The sequence below is a fragment of the Anser brachyrhynchus genome, assembly GCF_964034855.1.
Source record: "Anser brachyrhynchus genome assembly, chromosome: 6".
NCBI classification, from domain to species: Eukaryota; Metazoa; Chordata; class Aves; order Anseriformes; family Anatidae; genus Anser; species Anser brachyrhynchus.
In genome coordinates, this window is record NC_137700.1 from 40,258,927 (window position 1) to 40,282,862 (window position 23,936).

General features: G+C 45.0%; 1 protein-coding gene across 18 annotated transcripts in view; it reads left to right on the plus strand.

Moving 5' to 3' along the window:
- The window catches only part of TACC2 (transforming acidic coiled-coil containing protein 2), a 131,404-nt gene that overhangs the window by 80,307 nt on the left and 27,161 nt on the right, over window positions 1-23,936 (plus strand). For 9 of the 18 annotated variants that reach the window (XM_080597105.1, XM_080597100.1, XM_080597104.1 and 6 more), the window contains 4 exons: window positions 9,747-9,904; window positions 16,792-18,109; window positions 22,600-22,660; window positions 23,686-23,893. In XM_080597105.1, coding sequence (XP_080453231.1) covers window positions 9,747-9,904; window positions 16,792-18,109; window positions 22,600-22,660; window positions 23,686-23,893 — 1,745 coding nt within the window. Of the gene's footprint in view, window positions 1-9,746; window positions 9,905-16,791; window positions 18,110-21,060; window positions 21,097-22,599; window positions 22,661-23,685; window positions 23,894-23,936 lie in introns of all 18 variants that reach the window. The other 9 variants (XM_080597102.1, XM_080597092.1, XM_080597103.1 and 6 more) reach the window with 2 other exon arrangements.

Sequence of the window (23,936 nt, forward strand, 5' to 3'; positions counted from 1 at the left end):
CTTCTTACAGCTCCGATCCCACAGCTCTGGGGTCGGGTTAAGGAGGTGAGCGGGCGTTCGGGAGCCTCTTGCCTTCCAGAGAGGGAGTTGGGGTCATTTCTTCTGTTGGGATGAAAAGGAAACTTTGGGAAAATCTGGGGCTTTCCATGGCAAGTTTCTTTGGTTTAGATTAAACAGGAACCCTAGAATTATGTGCAAATGTATGAGATAAGGTTTTTCTAAACAAAAGCAGCTTGTTTCTAGGGCTAAATATAGAAGAGATTGTATCTGAAACGTAGCAGTAGCTAAACTCAGCTCCTGCTTCTGAGTTTTGATCTGCTTCCAGCATGGAAACGTGCATTTATTGGGCTTGTTAACGGTTCACTGCCCTCGTTAAACAGGAGCCCAGTGTTGTGCTGGGAGGAGGGTTTCCTCCCTAAAGGAGGGGGAGGATGAGCGAGGGATCTGAATTCCTTTGTGTACCGCTCAAGTCCGGGCCTTGACCCTTCGGAGCCGGGCGGCAGAAGGTTGGGTGCCGTGGTGTCGCCTAGCCCAGCTGGGGGGCTCCTTCCAGCCGGTGGTGTGCCGGGCAGGCACTGCCCCAGCTGAGCTAAAGCTCAAATCGAGGAGCAATCTGCCAGCCAGACCCTGCTGGAGCATCAGCACCCACCTCGAGTCAGGAGGTGAAATAGCTATTGCCCACCAAGTGTCGTTTTGGTTTGTTTGTGAAGAGATGAAGGTGGTTTTTGTCCTTTGCTCCATCGCTCCCTGGCTGTTTGTAGCCCGCAGCTGCCTCACGCGTTGAAGCAGAGGACCAGAGGTTAGCAGGGGGCCGTGCGAAGCTCTGCAGGGCTTCAGGGTGAGACAGGCACAACGTGGGGCACAGGGGCTCTTTGCTTCTCTCTTTCCTGTTGACAAAAGGACCCCCCGACTCTCCTCATCTCCATCCTCCGTGTAGTCCTTACCACCTTTCTGAAAGGAGGTGCTTTCACAAATCTCCATGCCTCTGCAAACCAGCCGGTCCCTTGGGGATTACAGGTACCACGCATCCACCTTTGCGCTTCCCAGTAGTGTTTCGTCTCCTGCTGCTGCTGATGGGCTTGCGGCTGAGCGGAGACATGGCTGGGGAAAGCCTTGTTGGATTTAAGGGGTAGCTGCAATCAGCAAAGCAATTTCAGGCGTACGGCTCTGGTTCCCAATGAATTATTGATTATTTTCCCTTGGAGCCCTCGCATGATGCTGTGTAGCGGCGAGCGCAGGCACCCGGCTTGCTTTCCAAGGATGTAGTTAACAGGATGTTGCTTCCTGGATTAAAACTTCAGAGCTTGCTACTAAAGGCGGGGGAAAGGTATTTGTCATGGGTATTAAATCCTTAAACACCAGCTACCGGTCCCTGACCTAACAGGGTGATCACAGAACAAAGTACAGCGCTGATCGGGTTCATTGCGTATCAGCGGTTATACCTACATTTGTGGTGAGCATTTTTTTTTTTACCTTGGGTACTGGAGGATCTTCACTGCTTCTCCTCATCCCTTAAGAGATTTACGTATTTGAACATTCAGCAGCTTCTGGTTAGTTAGGGACACATTAGGGTGTTTGCTGTTGTGATGTCTGAGGATGAGTGTCTTTAATTAAATGGTATTTTCCTGTTGTTCCTCTGAGAATAAAGCAGCTGCCTGAGAAGAGCACAGAGATTAAAAGATGTGCAGATCCTTCAGTTCTAAGGCCTGCTTCTGCAGAGTGGATGTTTTCATTATTCAGGCTAAAGTCGGTGGAAGGGGAAGGCTGGCCAGAAAGGCTGGGAATTCACTTCATTATTCATTTATATCAGTAGTGTTGAAAAACGCTCTGTTACGTCACAGGAAAAGCCATAAAAAGGAAAAAAATTAATGTGATTTAAAGCAATGCGGAGAACTTCTTGCTAATCAGTTAGAAAAACGAGTTAAGTAGTTTGAAGTGCTGCTCTAAGTACGTGATGTTATATCCCTCAATCTTCCTTTTCAGATGTGGCTTCCCACAGCTCGAGACATTTCTCTCTGGTTGCTGCGTGAAAGCAGGAAATGGCTTTGCTGGGGGAGTGTGAACTTGGCTCCTGCACAAAATGCTCTCGAAATCGCTGAATAAACAAGCAGAAAAAGCAGGAGAAATAATTCCTTCTCCCCTCGTGGAAAGATTTATGGAGAGATTACTTGTAATGCAATAGGTATAACATAGAAATCAGCATTACTTTTAAATTGATTGTGTCCTTTTCATTCTTCTCTGCTGCGATTCTAATCCTGTCCTCCAAATGCAATCATCCTATGAAGAAAAATTACCCTTTTTATAGTAAGCGATTAATTTTTAAGAGATCCAAGTTTCTTTTTGTAACCTCTTGTAGAAAACACGTTTCCAAACTGACCTGTGTGGTTTGGGTAGCACACGAGGCATTATTTATTTTCCACGGCTGAAGTCCCACGTAACGATTTGAAGCCAGGCCATTTTATTTCTGTTTCCTCACCTACCTAAAAGACAAAAAGCAGACCCCTGCGTGTCGGTTCCGACGCTGCTGCCGAGGACGTCAGGCTGCAGATTGGATGTGAAGTCGCCCGGGAGAGTTAGAGCAGCGGCTGTGGAGATCCGAGCCCTGTTTGCCCGCATCACACCGAATTTCCGCGGGTGTACATCATTAACGCTTCAGCTGAACTCTCTGCTTTGTGCCGGCACAACAGAGGGGATTACGCCCCGGCTCACAGCGCGGAGGAGAAGCAAGGAGCTGCACAAAGGAGGGAAGCAGCCCTGGCTGCTCCTGGGGTGATGCACGATGCTCTCCCTCCCTTGTGTCTCTAAATTAAGCCTTGTGCTTGTCAGGGCACGTCACTGATGGGCTGGGAGGTGTCGCCTTCAATGTAATATTGATTATTTTTCTGGGCGACCACGTTTTCAGTGGGTCTTGTAGGAATGTTTATGCTGAAATCATCTAAAAATGCTTCTCTGGAGAGGAGTGCCAGCCCTGCTTTCTGCACACATCTGTGACAATGAGAGTTCCTGTGTAATTGCGTTGCGCTAAAGTGGGTCTCTGTCAGTTCAGCAGAATGGGATTTATTTGATAAAACCTCGATTTTTTAAGCGAGAAATGCAAAGAATGCTTTGCTGCCGTGTCATAGCTCCAGCCATAAACCGATCACGTGGCGTTATCCTGGTCTTATATGGGCAAATGCCTCTGTCGAGGGAGAAACTGCAACTGGTTTTGTGTAGTATCGCTTCTGCTGCAGGATCCCATGAAAGCAAAACGTCATTCCTATTTAAGTCTTCCAATTCTGCAGTATATACATTCACAAAAACCTTTCTTGAAAGAAAAAATACACTATTTTTTTTTTGTCCTACCATTTAGTCTTTATTAGGATTTTAATGTATCTGTAAGATAGCAGAATAAAGAATGGAAATACCTAGGAAATTAACTTCATCCCAGTTGAGGGATAACTTCTCTAAAATTATTTTAAATTTTTGTGATTCAAGAAGCTGTTGTGCCTATCTTTCATTGAACCGTGCCCAGTTTTAAAGTAAAACCAAAAAAGATCTACAGGGCGGCAGTTGGGGATGTTATAAAGTGAGACTGAAATTACTTTCCAGCTATTTAGTCTAAGCTGCAACAATCCTGTGGTGAAATTACCGTTTTGTCTTGGTGATCAGACTTTGCAAGGCAGAAGCCTATAAAACATTCCTCCAGTGTTGCAAGGCAGGCGAGTAGCTAGAGGCGTAATTGTCTTTTCTGGGATGTGCGCATACATTTTCTGTACATAAACCCCGTGCGCTACGGCAGGCAGCTTCCCCCCAGAAGGTGAGGTACTTCTCTAGTACAGATTCAGCCCTAGGAAGCTGTGAATTCCCATCGGTTTCCATCACAGTCGGATTTCGCTGGAGCAGACCCTGGGAGAACAGTGCGCTTGGTTTTCCTCTGCTTTCCTCCTGGGTACCAGGCGTTGTTTTATTGGTGTGAGTCCTGAGGCTTGGTTCTCATCCTGCGGGTACGAACCAGTAGTGATGCTCCGCGTGTGATTTATTTAATTGTAGGTTAGATGCTCTTGCTGCTGGATATCCATAGAGCAGTGTGAGGGAAGTCCATCGATAGTCAATGGTCGGAAATGTGTCCCTAAAGGAGCTGTCTTGTAAGCGGAGGCCGGGGACGTGTAAGCGACATGTTTGTGCCTCCCCAGCTCCCGAATGTGACAGTCACACACCGTGCTGGGAGCCTTCCCCGTGGGGACAGGGAGGGGAAGGGCAGGTGGCTGTAAGTGGTCCCCGACATGTCACTGACCCTTCAGCTTCGGTAGGCTTGGCCAAGGCTGATGGTTTTGCTTTTCTCTGCGTGAAGTGCTGTTGGTACTGTTGAGTTGTTTCTGAGAAGTTTGGTCATTTTAATGGTGTATTTTGCTAGAGAGAAGGGAAATATCGTTCGTGAGGCGTATAACTAGCACTCTTTGTGTTGCTTTTCAATACCACGAGTTTAACGGATCCGCGGATGACAGAAAGACTAGTTCAGGTACCAGATATTAATATTTAATACTTAACCAAATGAATCTACCATTGTATCCGACATGCTTTCTGTATGTTGCCATACAAATTTAATGTTAAAATTTAAAATCTGTGATGTTGTTTGTTCTTCAGAGCAGGTAGGTGCCAAATGGCCCAGCCGACAAGCACCACGTTAAGGGCAGCTGATTAACGTGGAGCCCTACGTTGGCCTGGAGTCGCTGAGTAGGCAAATACCATACGGAAACGACAGCACATAAAGCTGAAACGTTTTTGATATTACTCTAACCTTGTGCTGGGATGAAAAAAATGACCTTTTGTTGTAACATACAACATTCTTGTTTGCTGTGAGTAGGCCCTAGGGTCAGGTAAGGGCTGCTGGCCTGAATTGGTAGCTTGATCTCCGGGAAGGGCTGTACAGTTGGGGCTCTCCTGCTGATTTGGAGTTATGACCCTGAACAACATTTGAAAGTCTGAAGGAAGAAAGGGGGAAAGGAGGTGATATGCATCTCTGTTACCGCGTTGTGTAACTGCAGCATGAACAATACCACAAGATGAATTACAGAGAGAGACCGTTATTGAATTTTTTATAAATAGAATAAGAAAAAAGCTCAAATTTAATATGTACCAGGATAGCAGTCTTCAATTTTTGTTTTCCGCTGAACTCTGCGTAGATTCACAGCGATAAGCTGTTCGTGCCACGAAGAATTCACTGCCTGCGTGGGTGAGGCAGGCTTGAGGCGGATGCAGAAGCGGGTTGCCCAAGACCACGTACGTGCAGCACTTCAGTGGCACAGCTGAGGGTTGGACTGATCCTCAGGCTTGAGACTGACGCTGAAACATGCTGCCTCAGTGTTCTCTTTCCTGTTTTATTTTTTTAAGACCTGTACGGGAAAAATCAATTTAACTGTGAAAAATGGGACCAGGAGATTTGAAAAGCTTTTATCGGACTGTTCGCAGTGGAACAGTCTGACTGAAATTAATGCACATCTCTGAGCGCCTTGCCTCTGTGCTCTATGGACTCGAAAGCTTAAAGTTACTGAGTGTCTTTTCAAATCTTTCTATCTATGGCTTTGCCAGGATAGGATGAGTATATGTGGCCGTTTAAGTAACGTGCACGACAGGATTGGCCTCAGCAGTGTACAGCCAGTCCTACATCCTCGGCTCGGATCTCATCAGAAAACAGACCTGAATTATTCATGCAGCTTTTATGAGGATCATCTCTGAAAGTGATCGATGGAGGTGAGACTACGGAACTCATTCCTCCTTTTTATTTCCAGCGCATCTCCCAGTGGGATTACAGGAACGAAAACCAAAATTCATCTTCAGTACTAAACTGAGCATCTTAAGAAACTGCTTTTTTTTTCTTTTTTCTTGCTGATTTAGATTCCTCTCACGGTATTTGATAAATCATTCAGTAAATACTGATGTGAAATTTGTATCTTAACTATGATATAATAGCTTTCGATGCTTTGGATTGCCAGGTCTACTGGAATCTGTGCCTTGCCTTTAGGTGGTGCCACAGCTCACGCTTCTGAAACAGCACCGCCGCGCTTGCTCATTTGGGCCCCTCCATCGCACAGCTTTGGGACTCCCAGTCCATGGCGGCGTATGCCAGCTCGTCCGGCAGCAGGACCCAAACCGTGTGTGATTCTTGAGAGAATGTCCCTCTGGTGACAGATGGATGTGCTTTGAGCACTTTACTTGTTGTTCGGTTCTCAAGGTCCAGGTTTTGTTGACAGTCTGCATGGCGTGCTTGAGAGACTACAACTAAACTGGGCCAAGCTGCAGTAACAAGGCGAGTTTGGTGTCACGCAGGTTGGAAAAGACCTTTGAGATCATCAAGCCAACCATCAACCTCACCTATTTATTGTATTTTGTCCAAAGTGCTATGTTTGGAAGGAAATACACAAATTTGAATGTAGATGGATGGAGGATGTTCAGCTTGGCTGTGATGGAGCAAAGCCCTGAAGCCAGTCTTGATGTTGCTCATTGTGATTCGACGAGCCCTGGCTGCTGGGGAGCAGCTCCATGGCCCTCTCCTTGCTCCCAGCACGAGCACTGCTTCTAGAAGATGGGAACCCAGCTCCTGCCTTCCAGATGCCAAAATACCACCCACCTGTTCTTCTCCAGACTGTGTGCAGCAAACGCCAATAGATCGCTGCTCCGTTAGGCATGGCTTTGTTTTGAAGCGGGCTAAACACTAAATCCAAATTGTATAAAGATGTGACTGAAAGTGGCGCGACCCCACAGCAGCTAGCGGAGCTCCCTCTGCACACACCAGTTCCAAATGCGCTCCCTTGCGCTCGTCAGCGGGAAGCAGTGCTGCTGGCCGCCGTCCACGTGTCACAGCCCTGCCACGGGCGCCTTGTTTAGGTTCTGTTGGAGGTCAGACGTCCCTTTCATGCCTGTGAAATAAAACCTGAGTGCACACCTGCGCCGTTTGTACTGCTGTAGTGTCAGTACTGGAAGAACCCGAGTGAGACTGCAGGACTCCTGGTGGGGCTGGAGGCGTTGTAATGGCTCCGCTGCAAACGCCGGTAACAAATCTAGGCTCCGAGTGACAACCAGGGTGACCGTGCTGTAGCGGCTGTCCTGCTTGCAGAGGGCAAACAGCGAGGAGAGGCACGGCTGGAAGAAATCTCATCCTTGCATACTGACTGCTTTCCGGCTGCGGTGACAGAAAGGCTATTTTTCATTCTGAAGTGAAGGACTTAAAATTATAAATGTCCGTGGTCTACAAAAAAAAAGAAGGTAGTGTAACTTCTGGGGCTGGATTTCCACGAGGCCAAAGGGAACAAAAAGAAGTCAACCCTGGTAACTGCCTTCAGTTGCTCCAAGCCTCCAGGTGAGAGCAGGAGCGCTCCTACACCACAGCTCGTCCTGTAGGATGCCCGTATTTTGGGGCTCTCCCCTGCTCCTCTCCCTGCCTGTGTCCACTGCACTCACTGCTCACCGGCTGCCTTCCCATTCGCTGTTTACTGGCCATGTCTGAGAGGTGAAAGAGAAGGACCGTAAGAGTACTCCTAGTCATTTTGTTACTGTCATCTAACCATTTTGTAGCTTCTGCAATCTCTCTAATTTTTTATTTTTTTTTTGCCCATTGTGTACACAACCAAAGGATGCAGATGGAAAGATGTGAGATACGTTATTGATGCAAGCTCCCCCTGATTTCCCAGGCTGGCTACAAGGCCGTGTGAATGCCTGCTCTACCCCATAGCTTTTAACTGCTTGGACTCCGCGCCTGCAGACCCGTTCTCCACACCGTTACGAGCCAGGACCAGCAAATGAGTTCTCCGTCTCTAAACTCCACGTGTCCCATCTCACCCCACTTCGTCCTCGGCTGGAGCTTCAGGATAATGGTCAAGAGGACAGAAGGGGCTCTTCCCTCCACCAGATCTGGATCCCCGCCTGCTGCTTGGGCTCGGTGCTGGCTCTCACAGCACATCGCTGCCTGGCAAGCTCTCCTGCACCAGGAACTTTGCAGCAGCATTATTTATTTTTCCGTGTACTCCTGTATTTTTCAGAGAAAAGACATTACATATTTCAGCCAGTTCTATTCGTAATTTCCTTTTCACAGGAAATCCTGTTGTTCTGGGAAAATCTTTTGTTACGGTTTGAAAGTACAATTGCAGTCTTAAAAATATCCTATGCGAGAGAGACCATCCCGTGTTTTCTCTAAGGAAAACCGACCCAATTCAGCACAGGTTCTCATTTTCCCAGGATATATGCGATGTAGACCTTGGAGCTCAGTCCTGGGCTGTGCTCCCAGGCTTTACGCTCTCTCCCACATTGCAGGAGGTGACAACGAACACTTCTCTGGTGTGGGGCTTCCCTTCAGACCTCCGTGTTAAATACCGAGCTTTGCTATCACGACTGCTCCTCGTAAAAAACTCAGCTGCATTTGAGTTATGGTTAAGAAAGTTTTTACTGATTATATTGCTGCTTATGGAGGGGGGCAGGTGAAAATTAAAAGTATCAGATCGGAACCTTGCTGAGATTACTAAATATTGGCAAAACGAAGCTGTGCTGAAGCTCAGGCAATGAGAATCACGTGAAAACATGAGAGGGACGAATTACCTTTAATTTTGTTGGTTTAGATGATAACTTTCTAGGTTTATTTTTATGACCGGAAACATTTCTCTACAGGAAAAATACCAAATTCTGTTTCTGTTTGGTTCTTCGACTTTGTTTCCTGAAGCACTTCTGTGGAAGGAGGAGAAAACATTACTTTGTTGACTAACTACGGTGGAGCTTTATTTCCAGAAGTTCTTTGTTCTCAGTTGTTCGTAAACTTAAAATATTTTGAACTTAAGGCACGCTGCCTCTTTGAAGGGATGTAGTTTAAACAGGATTCCAGGTTTTCAGATCTGCTTCTGCGAGAGTAGATTGCAAGTCCTTATGTGGTTTAGATCTTCACTTATCATTTAGGTTTCCCATCATTTCCTACAGGTGTTGCCTTTCAGGCCTGCATTTCCTTTGACTGGCTCCATGCGGGGTACTGCTGTTTCCTCGCTGGGCTGACACCAACCCATTGGGGTCCTTCTCTTGCTTGTGGCTGCGTGAGCCCGCAGTGCTAGAAAAGGATTATTGGCGGTACCAGGACTGTGCATTTTACGCCTCATCTCACCTTTTTAACAAACCTATACGTTTACTGTTTACAGAGGGCTAGGGAAAATTCTACAAAAAAGTAAAAAGTGTTTCCCTGGAAGCAGGATACCCAAGGATGAGCTGCACCTCAGGTATCTCCGTGTGTGCTCTCACCTGTAGGAGCACACAAGGAACTTTGCTATTTTAAGAGCTTTGTTTTTGTTTTTGTTTTTTAATGAAGCTATGAAATAACTCTTGAGAAGATCCTTTTCGTTTTATGTATTCGTTTATGTACACTTGCACCAAGGAAAGTTTCGGAAACTGATATAGGGGTGTCGGTGTTGTGTGCATGGTTGAACCTCCTTCACACTGAAAAGCAGGCTTTGCAGAATGGGTTTGTTTCCAAATACGTGTTCACTGTTGTGACACAAAGGAGTGACAAGAAGATCGTGGCCATGATATTCTGCTCTGGAAATCACACTGTGGTGTAATATCTCCTTGTGGGATCCCTTTGGAAATCGCAGAGGTGGCCTGATAGCTGAGGTCTCTGCCATCAGCTCAGAAAGCCCTGCGTTTCCGAGTAGGATCTTCCACTGCCGACATGAATCTTCCCTCTCCTCGCTAGACCAGGCTGTTAAGAAAACTCTCTCTTGCTTGATTTTCCCCAGGAGCTCTGACTCAGAAGAAGCATTTGAGACCCCAGAGTCCACCACACCGGTCAAGGCTCCACCATCACCACCCCAGCCACCCCCCGAAGCGGCGGCAGCAGTTGTAGCAGACCTAGCAGAACAAGAAATAAAGCCCCAGCTGTCCTTGGAAGACACGGGTAAGGAGCGTGCCGTGGGTGGGACAGGTTGCTGAGGAAGGTGAAGCTGAGGTGAGGTGTTTGTGCTAGCAGAGGCAAGGAATGGATGCTAATAAATTGTTTCCTGGGAGATCAGTTAGTGTATGCTGAGCCTTGTCCGTGCTGAGAGGAGAAACCCTGTCAGCTCCTGGAGTAAAGTATTAGAGAATCTGCCCATACCATTGGGCAAATAATAAAGGAAATAGGAGCTTTCTAGAAAAAATATTCTTCCTTTAGAATCAAATTTCATTCCCTCTTCCCAGTATTTTAGGAGCTTTTCAGAGTCAGGTGCCTAGAAAAAGGAGGTACGACATGCAGGCACCTGGCTGAACACTGCTAGCAGCGACAGTTAACAAAATACTATTTCAACTGTATTGGCACCTAAAGCAGAAAGTGAACAAAAAGCTCCTAGAACAGCAGAAATATTTATATTAGCTCTGTGGTACAGTAACAGAGCAGTATGAGTGTGAATGTATAGGTAATATAGATACATAAAAATGGAACATCTTGGCAAGGTAACTTTTAAGAAGGGAATATTACATTCCAGAAACAAAAAGCTTTGCCCTCTTCCCCCCCACAAAAGGTGTTCTTTGTTCTCCAAATTGGATAATAGAATATGGGGGAGTAGAAGGCACTCCTTATCCCAAAATAGCTTTGTTTGGGTTGTCAAATGACAGCTCAACAGTTTAAGACTGAATTGCCTATTATGCTGTCTGTTTTCCCATCCAAAAGCCAAGTCATCTTGATTACATTGCTAAATTGTGTAAAGGCAATTTTACTCTAAGCAGGCTAAAGCTGGCTTACGTTTCCTTTGGAAAGCTGCATAATGCTGCCATGCAGTGCTTTAAAGCTTCCATTTCCCACTGTAGTGGCTGCGTTTAGCAGTGGCAAAGCAGCGTCCGTGGCTGGTGCGTGTATTGCAAAGGCTGTCGAGCTTGATTTAAACCTTTGGGAATGCGACAAATAAGTCTTGGAAATGGCTTGAGACACCTAAAGCATTTCTGGGGCTTATGCATTAAGGAGTGCTCTTTAAGAGTGTGATTTTATGCTATGAGTTTAAAAGAAACTAGAAAGATGTTCAACAAACTGATTCCACGAAATAAAATACTGGGAAGAGCTCTCCTGGCAGTTTCTCCTTTACAGTTCCTTCTTCACTGCAGCAAGCAACATTACTCGTTCTCCATCTTCCTTCCTTTTTCTAAATCTTAGTATCTGCGATGACAAAACAAGTTAAGTGCTGAGAGAACAAAGAATGCATATGCTAAACAGCATTGCAGCATGTTTTTAATTACTGCAGTAGATTATCTTCAACCCCTGAATACACATGTGCGTCCCTGTCACATGCGATTCTTTTCTTCCTGCGTCCCAGACCTCCTCCTCCTTTCTTTTGGGCATTCCCAAATAAAGATAGGAAACTGACTATATCTATTCATAGCCAGCGTGAACTATATTAAAAGCCATTGGATGGCAGAGATGAAAATGTTTCATTTGCAAATCAGATTTGTCCATGGGAGGCGAATTGCCACAAACTACCAGAGCTGCGTTCCGCATTCCAAAATGATGCAAAATGCAGTTATACAACGGGGGGTTATACGGGAGAAGAGAGCTGTGTAATGCAGAAAAAATTCAGATGTAGGAGGGCAACACAAAGCATTCACTTGTTTCTGAAACCTTTTGAAGAAATTAACAACAGTGAGACTGTAATTTAGGTGTTTATATGCTTCAGAGAAGTGACGTTTTGGTTTAATGTTTTGTGTTTTATAAACCACTCGAGTCCCAGTTATCTTACGGGTTACTTACCTCATAGGTTGTGTATGTTGCTGCGCACAAACAGGATGAGTTACCGGGGGGCTATGGGCAGTTGAAGCAGGGCCCCTCGTTGGTACCATACAGCTAAATAAAGAGGTTTCTCTAAGAGGAATAAGGAATATGGGCAACAGGAGAGCCCGGCACGCAGCGAGAGGCAGCGCCGGCCAGCTGGGGTTCTGCTTCGCCAGCCGCGTGCCTTTGTCTTCGACAGGACGCTGGTGATGAAGCGTGTGTTTGGGTGGAAGGAGGAAGCACAGAAGTGTTTGAAGGATCATTTGATCTGTGTCTGACAACAATTATGGATGCAGACGGTTGCGGTGATGCCGCATCGCGTCATTAGCGCAACAGCTGGACCCCACTGCTGGAAAGCCAAGAGGAGAGTTTTTAATTAGGTTGACTTCAACGCTGGCTTAATAAATATGATGAAAGTGAAATACAGCTAGAGACACCCTGGGTTCGTGCCAGCTCCTGGCGGTGTGAAACCTGCTGCATGGCCCCAGTCCATCAGCGGCAGAGCGAGGGGCTGAGCAGAAGCGGGGAGCCGCTCGGCGGGCCAGTCTGGAGGGAAGCGCCCGTCCCAACGTTTTGTTGGCTGTGGGGAGCGCGGGTTGGACTCTCGAAGCAAATGAGCTTGAGGTTGGTTTTTTGTTCTCTTCTTAAGTTTGGTAGCCTTTTAAATTATCGTTTGAGGTGCGTATCTGTAGGCCAGGAGCTTTCCGTGCACCTAGTTCAGGTGAAGTGAATGCACAGGAGGCTGCGGGTCCCCAGCCTGTCCCATCGGCTCCTCGCAGCAGGGCCCTCTTCTTGGTCCAACTGAGCACCACGAAGTGCTTCAAGCCCTTTCTCTCAAATTCCCTGTCTCTGGCCAGGAATTCTTGCTTAGGCAGGGGCATTTCCTCTCCCCCTACATTCTCCGATGATTTAGAGAACTCAGATTATACACGGGGGAAGATGCAAGAGCTGGAGCCCCGTCTACTCATTACAACCCACTCATCTCTTGTGGGAGACCTGTGTCCAGTTCCTTCTTGTGCCAGGGGAATTGAAGTCAGCCCTCCCAGTAGAGAGATGATGACCCAGACAAAAACAAACTGAAGTTTTCTATGGAAAACATTCTTTTGTGTTTTTGCCTGACACAAGAAAATTGAAAATAAGCTTTATATCCAACATTTTAACTCAGAATAAATGGCAGAAGTATTTTTACAGCAATTTTAACAATAGTGCTAGTAATTGATTTCATAACTTCAAAGGCCTTTATGACAAGCAGGAACGTGAAATAAGCTGTTTGAAAATGTGTAGTGTTAGGTAATTCCAATTCCTATGTGCTACAGGCAAAGTGTGCTTGTCTGCTGAGGTATTTCATTATAGCAGTGTGGGGGTGCATGCTGCATGCATTTTCCAAACGTTTCTTCATCCTTGTTTTTCCTCTAGAAAGCAGGAGTATAATTTAATTTCTGCTGTATTTGCTTTATTAGGCCTGGTAACTTTGTGCTTGCCGGTGAGCACCGCATGCCCTGCACGTGGGCTGCGGGGCTGCGCGGGGCATCTCTGCAGCTTCCTTCAGGGAGGGCTGGGGCTGCCCCACGATCCTGGTGGGCTGTTGGAGGTTTGCTGTCATCCGAGGTGCTGTCACAATCTTGGTACAAAATCATAACGCTCAAAAATTGATTTCTGTAGTTGACTAGAAAAATAAAAAAGTATCCGCTTTGTCGATTTTTGTTTGTTTATGAACGCAAGCAGCCTTATAATGGCTTTCCTGCGAGTTTTTCTTCTGCCACGGTAGGTGACATGAAAATGCCACGCACTGAATGTTTCATGCCGCTCTCACAAGAGGTCTCACCACCTGCAGTCAAGAAGCCTGGGGTTTGTTGGTGCTTTTTTGTTGTTGGCGGTGGGTTTTTTTCATGCCTAATCCAGGCAGACTTTCTGTGCAAAGAAATGTCCGTGCAGAAGGAATAGTCCTTGGGCCTTCTCAATGAATGCAATGGGAGATTTCTTTCGGGGATCACCTGTTTTTCAGTACAGGTTTCTCTGCTGTCGCTCATGCTCCTGGAATGCTTTCCACCACCTAGTACCCGCCTGTGGGCATCTCCTACTGGGACGATTTGTGGGGGACTGTCAGCACCCTGCTATAAGCCCCTAAAAGGCATGAGCCTCGTTTAAAACCTTGTGCTGGCCTCTCTCCAGAGCAAGTTCTGCCTTCCTTTGCAGAGCTTGTAGCGTGGTACCTTCCTCCACGATCGAGCTGCATTTTAATGAAATGCAGTAATTAGTAAGACTGATTTGCTTAATCGTGTGGTCTAAGAAGACAAATGGCTCTGCTCTATGAATATGCTCTTAAAGTCAGGTCTTAATACCTCTTTGTAGTGCTACAAAGCTGTGCTACTCTGTGACAGCAAAGAGCATTCACCTCTTCCCCTCCTGCACTGCTGCTGTTCCCAGGCAAGTGATCCCCGGGCAGTGGGGCAGGAGCTGAAGAGCAGCATTGCATGGCTCCCAAAAGCTGTCTTCTCCATTTCCCACGTCGTTCCATAAAGAAACAACGGAAATATCGCAGTGGCGAGCTGAGCTGCGCTCTGCAGAAATCTGCACTGTGGGTGAAGGATTTGGTGAGGAGGAAGCTGTGAAATAATCAACCAAAGGGCTTCAAGCTCCGTGTTACGTGGAGAACATCAAATTGGAAGGCTGGTCTACCCTGGGCATGGGAAGCGTCACACATTCATTTGCTGCTGTGATGCCTTCCCAAATTCAACTCTACCACATCTGTCTGCTGCACTCCAGGTCCTGCAGGGCATTGATTTTATATATATCTATATTAAATATATGTTTGTACTGACTTTGAACAAAAAGCCTCACCCCTGGTGGGCACACGAGGGAATGAAAACCACGCGTAATTTCAGAAGGCTGTGTTCAGATCCCTCTTTTATTTCACGCTGACCTAGATTTGTTCTGTGCTGACGTTGTAGAGCTATGCGGTTTTTATAGCTCTGTATCCCGGTTAGGTGTCTTCCCTTCCACGGTGGTGTAAAACGCACAGATGAGCCTAACGCTGGAGTTTTACGACACTCTTTGAGTCCCACCAGCGTCAGAAGTGAGGTGTGTGTGAAGCAAACACGAGCTCAGCAAATTGTGCCTAATGAATGGCCAATCAGCCAGACTGAAACCAAGCACAGCCCCATGGAGATGAGGAAAAAATAAACTGTCCTGAAATACTGCCTCATTACTAGCATTCATTTAGGAAAAAAAAAAAAACCGCAGTAAAACAATATGTTTAGTTCACGTAATTCTGTAAAATTTGAGTATTGAGAGAAACTGTGTAGCTGTCACTCCTTTGTAAATCTCTGAAAATACCTGGTGCTGCTCTAAGCTACTGCTATGGGAAATGTATCTGATTTCCTTAAACTTCTTCTGTTCTCTACATCCGTAAGTAATAATTCCCATCATTTCTATGCAGAGATACTGTTTCTTCTGGAATAAAGAAAAACAGTTCTTTCTGTTCTTAATCCACTCATAACTTCTGACAAAATGTGATTCATTCTCTGTCCACCTTGCTTTTATGAAAAGCAGTAATGAATGTAGCTGGGCAAAATGGAAATTGTTTTGCAAAACATGTCAAGAATGAAGTGAAAAAGATGCATAGAAACTTCTCTGAAATCATTTAAGGATGAGCAAAGCATTCATTTTTGCTTGAGTGTGCTTCTCTTTAAAATTGCATGACATTAAAATTGAAAACACGAAAAATGCTGCGTTGCTCAGTGGGAAGCACTGAATCATTTTGCTCCCGTTCTCATCAGAGGGAGCCCAGCTGCTGGGTGCAGCCCTAGCAGCCAGCTTAGCGTAGCGTGGGTTGTGAACTGGAGGGATTTCCCAGGGCTCCACACCCTGACCGGGACACGGACACGGTGGTGGAGGTGACGGTGTTAGGCTTGGGCAGGGACAATGACAACTGGAGCAAGCCATATCCAGGATCCGTAAAGCATTTTGGTAATGAACTTTGATGAGGTGGAAGGCAGAAGGGTCCATCATCTTAATCCGTTCCTACTGGTGTACTTTCTTTTTGATATACACTGTATATTTTTCTATTTTGTCCAATACAAGTGTTATATAACAAGTCAAGAGACTGCTATAAATCTTCTTAGGATTCCATTTGATAAGCGAGCCTTTAATTACAATGAAAAGATGTTCGGTTGAATGGTTCTGGCATATAATTCTCTCTATAAAATTTTCCTTTCATCACTGAGTTAGCACTATGCTTTGAGAAATCTGTTTTGAATAATCTGTAGGCAGCTTCTAATTGTCTTTCTTATAGAATATTTGCAACTGAGATTACTTATATAGTTGTTGAACTGATTATTTTTTTTATAATATTTGCCGTAATTTATTTCATATGAAATTCTCCATGATTCGTGTCTTATTGTAAACTTGGAATTATGAGGTCAAAGTTTAGTGTATTGACTTCTTGGGGCAGACAGAGGAGCAACATTGATGGGTTGTGGAGAGGAAGCCATGTTCCATTGTGCTGTCCCTCTGGGAAATTAGTAAAAATAGCACATGGGAAACAAAACTTAAGATCAACATGTAATTGCTGAGGCAGTGGCCAAATTTACAGGAAATTTACTGCAGAAGAGCTCTGACACAATGCTGTGAACTCTTTAGAATAGGAGAAAACGAGCAATAAAATGTTCAAAGTTCGGATTTTCTGGTACGTGGCGTATTTAGAATGTTATAGTAATATCCATCTCTTTAACTAAGTGATAATTAGTTCAGAAGGTATCCTCAAGAGGCTATTCCAATGCATATTTTGTGTTTTCATGCAACTTGACTTGAATCTTTTTCCTGGGGAGAACTTTTTTTTTCTTATCTAGTTCGTATATTGAAAATGTCACTTCAGTTCCTATGTCCTTCAATCATTGCTTACTCCATCTGAATGATTTTTACCCTTTCTTTCTTTACTATTTTTATTATTTTTTTGTGTGTGTTAGTATTAGATTATAGCAAGATTACTAAGCACCAGTTTTTAAAATGTGTTTAAAATTCGCTGATTTTTCTGTTTGTTCCCACAGGATTATCTTCGGAAACTGTCCCTGTAGCTGATGTGTCCCACAGTGAATCCGTTGAAGAAAGCCCTTTCCGTCCCCCTTCCCATTCTTTTTCCACCGTCTTTGACGAGGACAAGCCAATAGCCAGCAGTGGAACGTACAACTTGGACTTTGATAACATTGAGTTGGTCGATTCTCTCCATGCCTTAGGACCGAGCTCTCCGGAATCGAAGAATCGTGACCCCAAAGCGAATGTTCGAAGAAAATCAACCGATTCAGTGCCAATTTCCAAATCTACATTATCTCGGTCTCTTAGCTTGCAAGCTAGTGATTTTGATGGAGCGTCTTATCTTGGCAATAATGAGACGCTAGCGCCAGCAGCAGATGCATATGGTACTGGTTCAAGTAGTGCTTCCAGTACCCTTAAGCGAACCAAGAAATCCAGGCCAGCTTCCTTAAAAAAGAAGCCGTCAGCAAAAAAATCTCTTGATGCTCCGCCAGTGAAGGAAACACCACAAGAGCCGTCTGACCTTGACCAAGCAGCTTCTGCCCCAGGTGAGGATAAACCAACATCTGATGCAAAGGCTGACTCAGTAAAACCTGAATGTACTGAACCTTCTAAAATCTCTGCTGAGAAACAGGAGGCCCCAGCTGTGCCTGAGGAATCCTACCCTTTGGATCCAGACAGTTTTGAAGGGATTAGTGCGTTTAGCACTGGAGGCAGCAAAGTACAAAACTCTCCCCCTGCCAGTAAGAAAACGCTACCTCTTACAACGGCACCTGAGGCTGTGGAGGTGACTCCGCCTGACACCGGAGGACAAGAGGACCCTCCGGTCAAAGGTGTTGCGGTGAGGCTGGAGTTTGATTATTCTGAAGAAAAAGGGATCGGTGAAGACCTGCAGGACAGCACTCCTCCTAAAAAAGCAGGTAAAAAGCCTGGTGCTAAAATGCCACTACGGAGGCCAAAGACTAAAAAGTCAGTGGAAAAGCTTGATAACGTTCCGACCACACCAACCAAGACACCCACTGATCCAAATGAGATCCCTATCACAAAAGGATCTTACACTTTTGATATTGACAAGTGGGATGATCCCAATTTTAACCCGTTCTCATCTAGTACAAAAATGCAAGAATCTCCCAAACTGCCTCAACAAACGTACAGTTTCGAGCCAGACATGTGCGAGGACTCTATTGACCCTTTCAAGTCGTCTTCTAAGATCGCCAGCTCGCCCACCAAATCTCCAGCCTCCTTTGAGATACCAGCCAGTGCCAATGAAACAAACGGGACCGATGGAGACAGCTTGAATAAACCCGCAAAAAAGAAGAAGACGCCTCTAAAGACGTAAGTTAAAGGGCTCAGCTATTTCTGGATTAGAAGCAGCACATCCCTACCCGTTAGCCCACTTATATCGGTTTTAGGGTTGAATAGAGAAAGGAAGATGCCGCTGAGTGTTGTTAACCATGCAGCTGGACTCCTGCCTGTATGTGCTTTCCCTCAACCTGTTACCTCAATAGCTTGACGTTTCCAGACCAAAAGGGAGAACCAGGGATAAATTAAGCCAGATGAGGCCACTGGGCTGGGTATTGGGTTTTTGAAGTTTAGGGGCTCAGTGTAGCTTTCAATCTGATTAAGTCCAAATTTTCTCAAGTTTGTGCCAAATTTTCTGTGACCTCATCTTGGAATTTGAAATTGTTTAAGCTGATTCATACCGGTAAAGAATATTTTATGAATCATATTTTTTGAGTGGGACATGAAATAGTAAGGCAAGAACAAATCCCCTACTGCACACAGCAGGTTTTATCCGGTGACTTACACTATTGAAAAGAAAACACATCGAAAGGTGCAGTGTTCTCAAAAGTGAAATGGATAGCTTTTAAATAGAGGACTAAAAAACTTGAAGTTTCCTTTCTGTGAAAGAGCTTAGGATTCTTCAGAAGGGTTGAAATCTCCTAGACTGCTACATGGTAGGGGAACATCCACCTTTAGGCACATTGGGCAAACTGCATGATAAATGTTCGAAATTGTTGTATTTAGATATTTGGATAGGAACCTCAGTGGCTAGTTCTGGTAATCCAATGGTTCACTTGCTGGTGTGCATGTTCTGCTATCTTACCCTTATCTTATATTTTTTTGAGTTGGTAATCAGTAAGTTTATACCCCATTAATCTGAAATTGTTATTCTGTATGTATCTATAAGAAAATATCGCGCAGCATGTCCCTTTATCGTTTAAATGTCAGCTAACTAAAAATAATGTAACTAAAAATGGGTAAAAGCCAGGCAATTTGAAGATAATATAGTTAATGTAAAGCATGCAAAAAATGTCCTACCTCGTGCAGTGAGAAGAAGATTGTTCAGTTTTCCTGAGCTGCCAGCTACCATCCAGACATCTAATTCACCTCCCTTGCCAGATTTGAGGAAGCGTGTGCCATTTTTAGTTTTTAGGAGCATTCTGGAAGTCAGACTGCTGTACAGTTGAGATGTTTATTAAGGGAGGAGCCTGTTTATTATTTTTTTTTTTTGGTGGTGGTGGTTTTGCTTCTTTTTGAGATGTGCCTCACATTTAGGGGGAATTAAGGTGAGAATTAAGATGGATACTAAGCTGATGCGTTTTCTGAGCCTAAAGTCCAAACTGGTTTGGTCCAAAAGAAAAAGATTTAAAAGTCTGACTGCAGGAGAGGAACTCTTTGAGTCTTGCTTGGGAAGTCCAGAAGGAGAGAGGGGGATTTTAATGTCACCAGATCCTGCAGTCCGATATTTACAGCCAGCCAGAGCCTCCTTGTGTCATCCAGGAGTCATTGTGGAGCGGACAGACCCCCACTACAAACCTCATGGGTCCACCATCTGCTGTGAATAGCGGAATCAATTCCAAATTGTTAACTTGGGGACAACGTGAATTTAAAAAGAGTTTCGTAAATCTTATTTCAGGAGGGTTACAGGATTTTTTTGCCCTTGCCTAGGACCGATTTTGCTGTGTTATGATACACATCTGCCCACTGCAGCCCCATAACCTGCGTCTGCAATGGGTTCCTAACAAAGAAGAGGATCTGCACCTTAATGCCAGCAGCTGTAATGCCTCTAAAAGAAAATTGGCCTAAGGCTTGCTGGGGGCTGCTGTGGGAAGCAGTGGCTGTATTTGCCTCTGCTTGTCACTGGTTTCTCTGCAAAAAGGGCTCTCAGCATGGCTCCTCCGTGGGATGCAGGGCGGGCGTGGGGGCAGCAGATGGGGCAGCAGAGAGAAGCTGGGGCAAAATGCTTCGGCTCCAAGGGGCAGAAAGGAGGGTGTTTGAGGTGGAAGTGATGCTGTGATCTACCAGGACTTCTAAAACCCTACTTAGTGGCTTTTGCCAAGTCAGGGGGGTTACTAGCAGCATTGGGGGTTACAGAAATAAAACTCCATGGGCCAGTTTGAGAACGTTTTCCTCATACAGCCAGACTTCGATTTCTAGGTGAGGCCTATGGGAGGTGAAGAAGCCAGGCACGAGCTTAAGCCCTTGCTAAGCTTGACTACTTTGAGCCTGTGCTGTACGCTGCCTTACATCCCTCACAATCAATAAAAATAACCGGCTGTTGTTCGTGAGTGAAACCTGAAGCAGTCGAAGGACTGACCCCCGTGTGAAGAGGGGGAATTTTTAGAAAAGATGGCAGCTTGACACAAATCACTCGCTGGTCATATGCCTAAGTGCTGAGCTGTTTGGAGACAGCTCGTCGTGCTCAGGAGATGCCGAACAAAGAGCAGCCGATGCCTCCCGAGTGCCTGCTGACAGCGGTGAGGCAAAACAGGGGCCTTGTGTCGGCCTCGCTCCCCAAAGCGCCGGGCGAGAGGGACGGAAGGCGCCACCTCCCAAGGGTGCCGCCCGTGAGGAGGGCGGCGCGGCAGCTGCCGGGCTCGGTAGCAGTGCTCTTCCCCGAAGCCTAAGCGCTGCTCCAGGCGGGCCGACATCCCTCACCAACCGAGTGCTGCGTTGGGGAGGCAAAAAGCAGGTGGCTACCATCAGGGCTGGTTGATAAAAACTTAGCTCAGTGGCCTCGGCTTTGAAAAATGTGCTTTGTGAGATGGAAGCGTGGCTAAAGTATCTCACTGAATTTCACAATATGAAAGAACTTAATTAATTAATATTTTTTTTTTCTCCTAAACTATTTCACATAAAAAGTAGAGGTTAACCTTATGCAGGTAGAAGATGTGCATGACCGGGTTGCCTTAACACATTAACATTAACGGACTGTTTGTAGGTTTATCTTTTTTGTCAGTTCCTTCTGTCTGTCTCTCTTTTCTTTGTCTTATTTGTCTTAGGATGGTAGAAGATGTGATGTCTGTATGTTCTCTGTTGTAAGTAATTCCAAGCTAACATTTCCAGTTTCTTCTTTGATTTATGGGCTTTTTAATTTTACTCATTTATTTTGCAGCATGATCAGTTAATCAGCATGAAGCTCTTATGCTAACTGTGTCACTTCACTGGCACATATGAAAGCTTTTTTAAGTAAAACGCCTGCCTGTGAATGAGCTACAAGAATCTGGTGTCTCATTATCTGTTTGCCTGTCAAAGAAGATCATCTTTTAAAAACCACACAGATTTCCTATCCTTGAGCTAATACAGTAAAGTTTTATTTCTGCTGTTGTACAACAACATTGTACAATCACTCTTGCTTAAGTACCGCATAAAGTGTTTTTCCTTCTTAAAGGAATAAGTTATCCTAATTATTTTCAGCACTCTAACTAGATAATTAGTAGCATTGAACACCCTAATATTCAGCTGCCCAATTTATTTTCCCCTACAGATGTGGTATTGATTCACCCTCTACCAACTGAAACCCTCCATTATAATTTCCAGTGTTGACCTTGCTACTCATTGATCAGGGATGAGCTGATGGGCAGTAATTGTTGGCGCAGCATCTCAAATTCTAACATTAAATCTTTATCAGTGAGTTTGGTGTGATATTTTCCACCTTTTCTAGTTAGGAGCAAAAATGTGTTTGAGTAGCTGTGGCGATGCACAGCAAGAGACCAGGTAGATAATTGGTTTATGTCCCTGTTAGGAAATACCTTCAACCAGTTGTGAATAAACATAAAGGCAACACTCATAAATATATCACATATTCTTCATTCTTTTTGCCTGTTTCAAATTTGGGGGATTCTGAAGGGCTGCAGTGTGTGTAGTCCCAGTTTGCATTTGAGCTGTCAGGGGAAGCAGAATTGCCATATTGGTTGCTGTAGCTGTTTTTAAGGGGGGACTCTTGGGTGTACGAGTAAAGACGGAGCTTTGTGCTGGCGTCTTGGCAACAGCATCGGCCTCGCTTTTTGTGTAGTTCATCCAAAGCACACCCATTTCTTTCTCATCTTAATGACTTATGGGCTTCTTAGAGCTTGCTGACTATCACAGTTTTAATTCTCAGGTCATTCTTGTAAAGATGTGGTTTGGGCTTGATTTTCAGGTGGGAAACTGAAGCAGACAAGCTAAGAAGTTTGCTTGAGGCCACTGAGGATGCCTGGGGTGGAGCGGGGATTTGAATTGCAATGAAGCAGCTCTGTAAACGTGTCAGTAGCTAGCATGAAAGGAAAAAAAAAAAAAAACCAAAAAACTTTTTTTCAGTGAATTTAGAAATATGGCAATCCTGCTTTTCTCAGCTTTTGGGGAATCAAGGCCTGTTCCAAGTGCATGACAAAAATAAGTCCCTACAGCATGTTTCTCTGTGGTGCTGCTGCCTAATGGATGGGATTTTGAAGCAGAAAGGCTTACAGAGATTGCATTTTCTGTAGCTGCCTCTTGCTAAGTGTGAAATGACACGATTCTTTCTGGTTTTACCATATTAACTGTTTTAATTCTATTTTTAGTGATACTTTTAGGGTGAAAAAATCACCAAAAAGATCCCCACTATCCGATCCTCCTTCTCAGGTAAAGTACTGCATCATTGTGATCTGTGTAATTGTATTCTTGGAGGGGCACAGAGAGAAATTTCATTTACTTAAATGTAGAATCTAATAATAGAAGAGCTGTTGTAAAGAATATAAGCATATTGGTGTCCATGGATAGCACACAGGCCTATAATCATAAGGTATTAAACTTTTGGCCTGCATACGATGTATATTAGCTCCTGTACAATGTATATTAGCCCTGGGAATTGCAATTAGACTATTAATGAACGTGCTTTGGAAAGCCCTACATTACAACAGAGCAGCAAGATGAATAAATACCTTTAAGTCAGGTATCAGTCTGAAAAATGAAGCTAACTGTCTGACTTGGGAAATTGATATCAAAGTAAGAAACCGAATGCATAAAGCTGGTGGGCTGGAAGGAAAACAGAAATAAAACACATGGGCTGCTCTACCAGGAGCATGTGCTCGGATGGTTTTATTCCTTGTCGTAAACAGCCAGCAGGTGGCTTTCTTGGAAGAGGAGTTAACAAAAGCTGCTCCGCTTGTAAGAGCCCAACTGCTTTGATGCGGCACGGCTCCTTCCGTGCTGCTTTCATCTTCCCCTCGGCCGTCCTCCCCTTTTACTGACAGCCCAGAAGTGAAGAAAGGGTTCCTGACCTCTCAGCCCTAGGCAGGCTTGCTCATTTGAGGGAAGCCTAAAAAGTCGGTGTAGCTACTCAGGGACTTCTGTCATGGGTGATGGGTGCCACTTATGTCAAGTGCCTGACAGATTTAAACCATTCTGGGTTTTCTTTCTTCCTTGTTATCAAGGCAGCTTTGCAACACGAGTGTTTATCATCAGAGAGTTTAGCTATACCAGGAGGACTTGTCACTAGTACAATTCCCAATGAAGCGCTTAATATTTTTCTGTAAGTATTTTATACAGAGCTGCAGTGAAGAGCACGGAATTAAAAAGATGACTGTGGTCAGGCAGAGGAATTCAGCGTTGACTATTCTGTCCCTTAATGGAAGAGAAGAGCATTAATCAGCCCTTGTTTTCTACAGGATCCCACCCCACTGCCTACTCCAGAAACACCTCCTGTCATATCCACGGTCGTTCATGCGACAGATGAGGAGAAACTGGCGTCTTCGGTGACCAGTCAGAAGTGGACCTGCATGACTGTGGACCTGAACACGGATAAGCAGGATTACCCGCAGCCATCTGATCTGTCTACGTTTGTTAATGAGACTAAATTCAGCTCTCCTACCGAGGGTATGCTTTATGCAGGACTGTCTGCACCCAGCTAATGTTATTT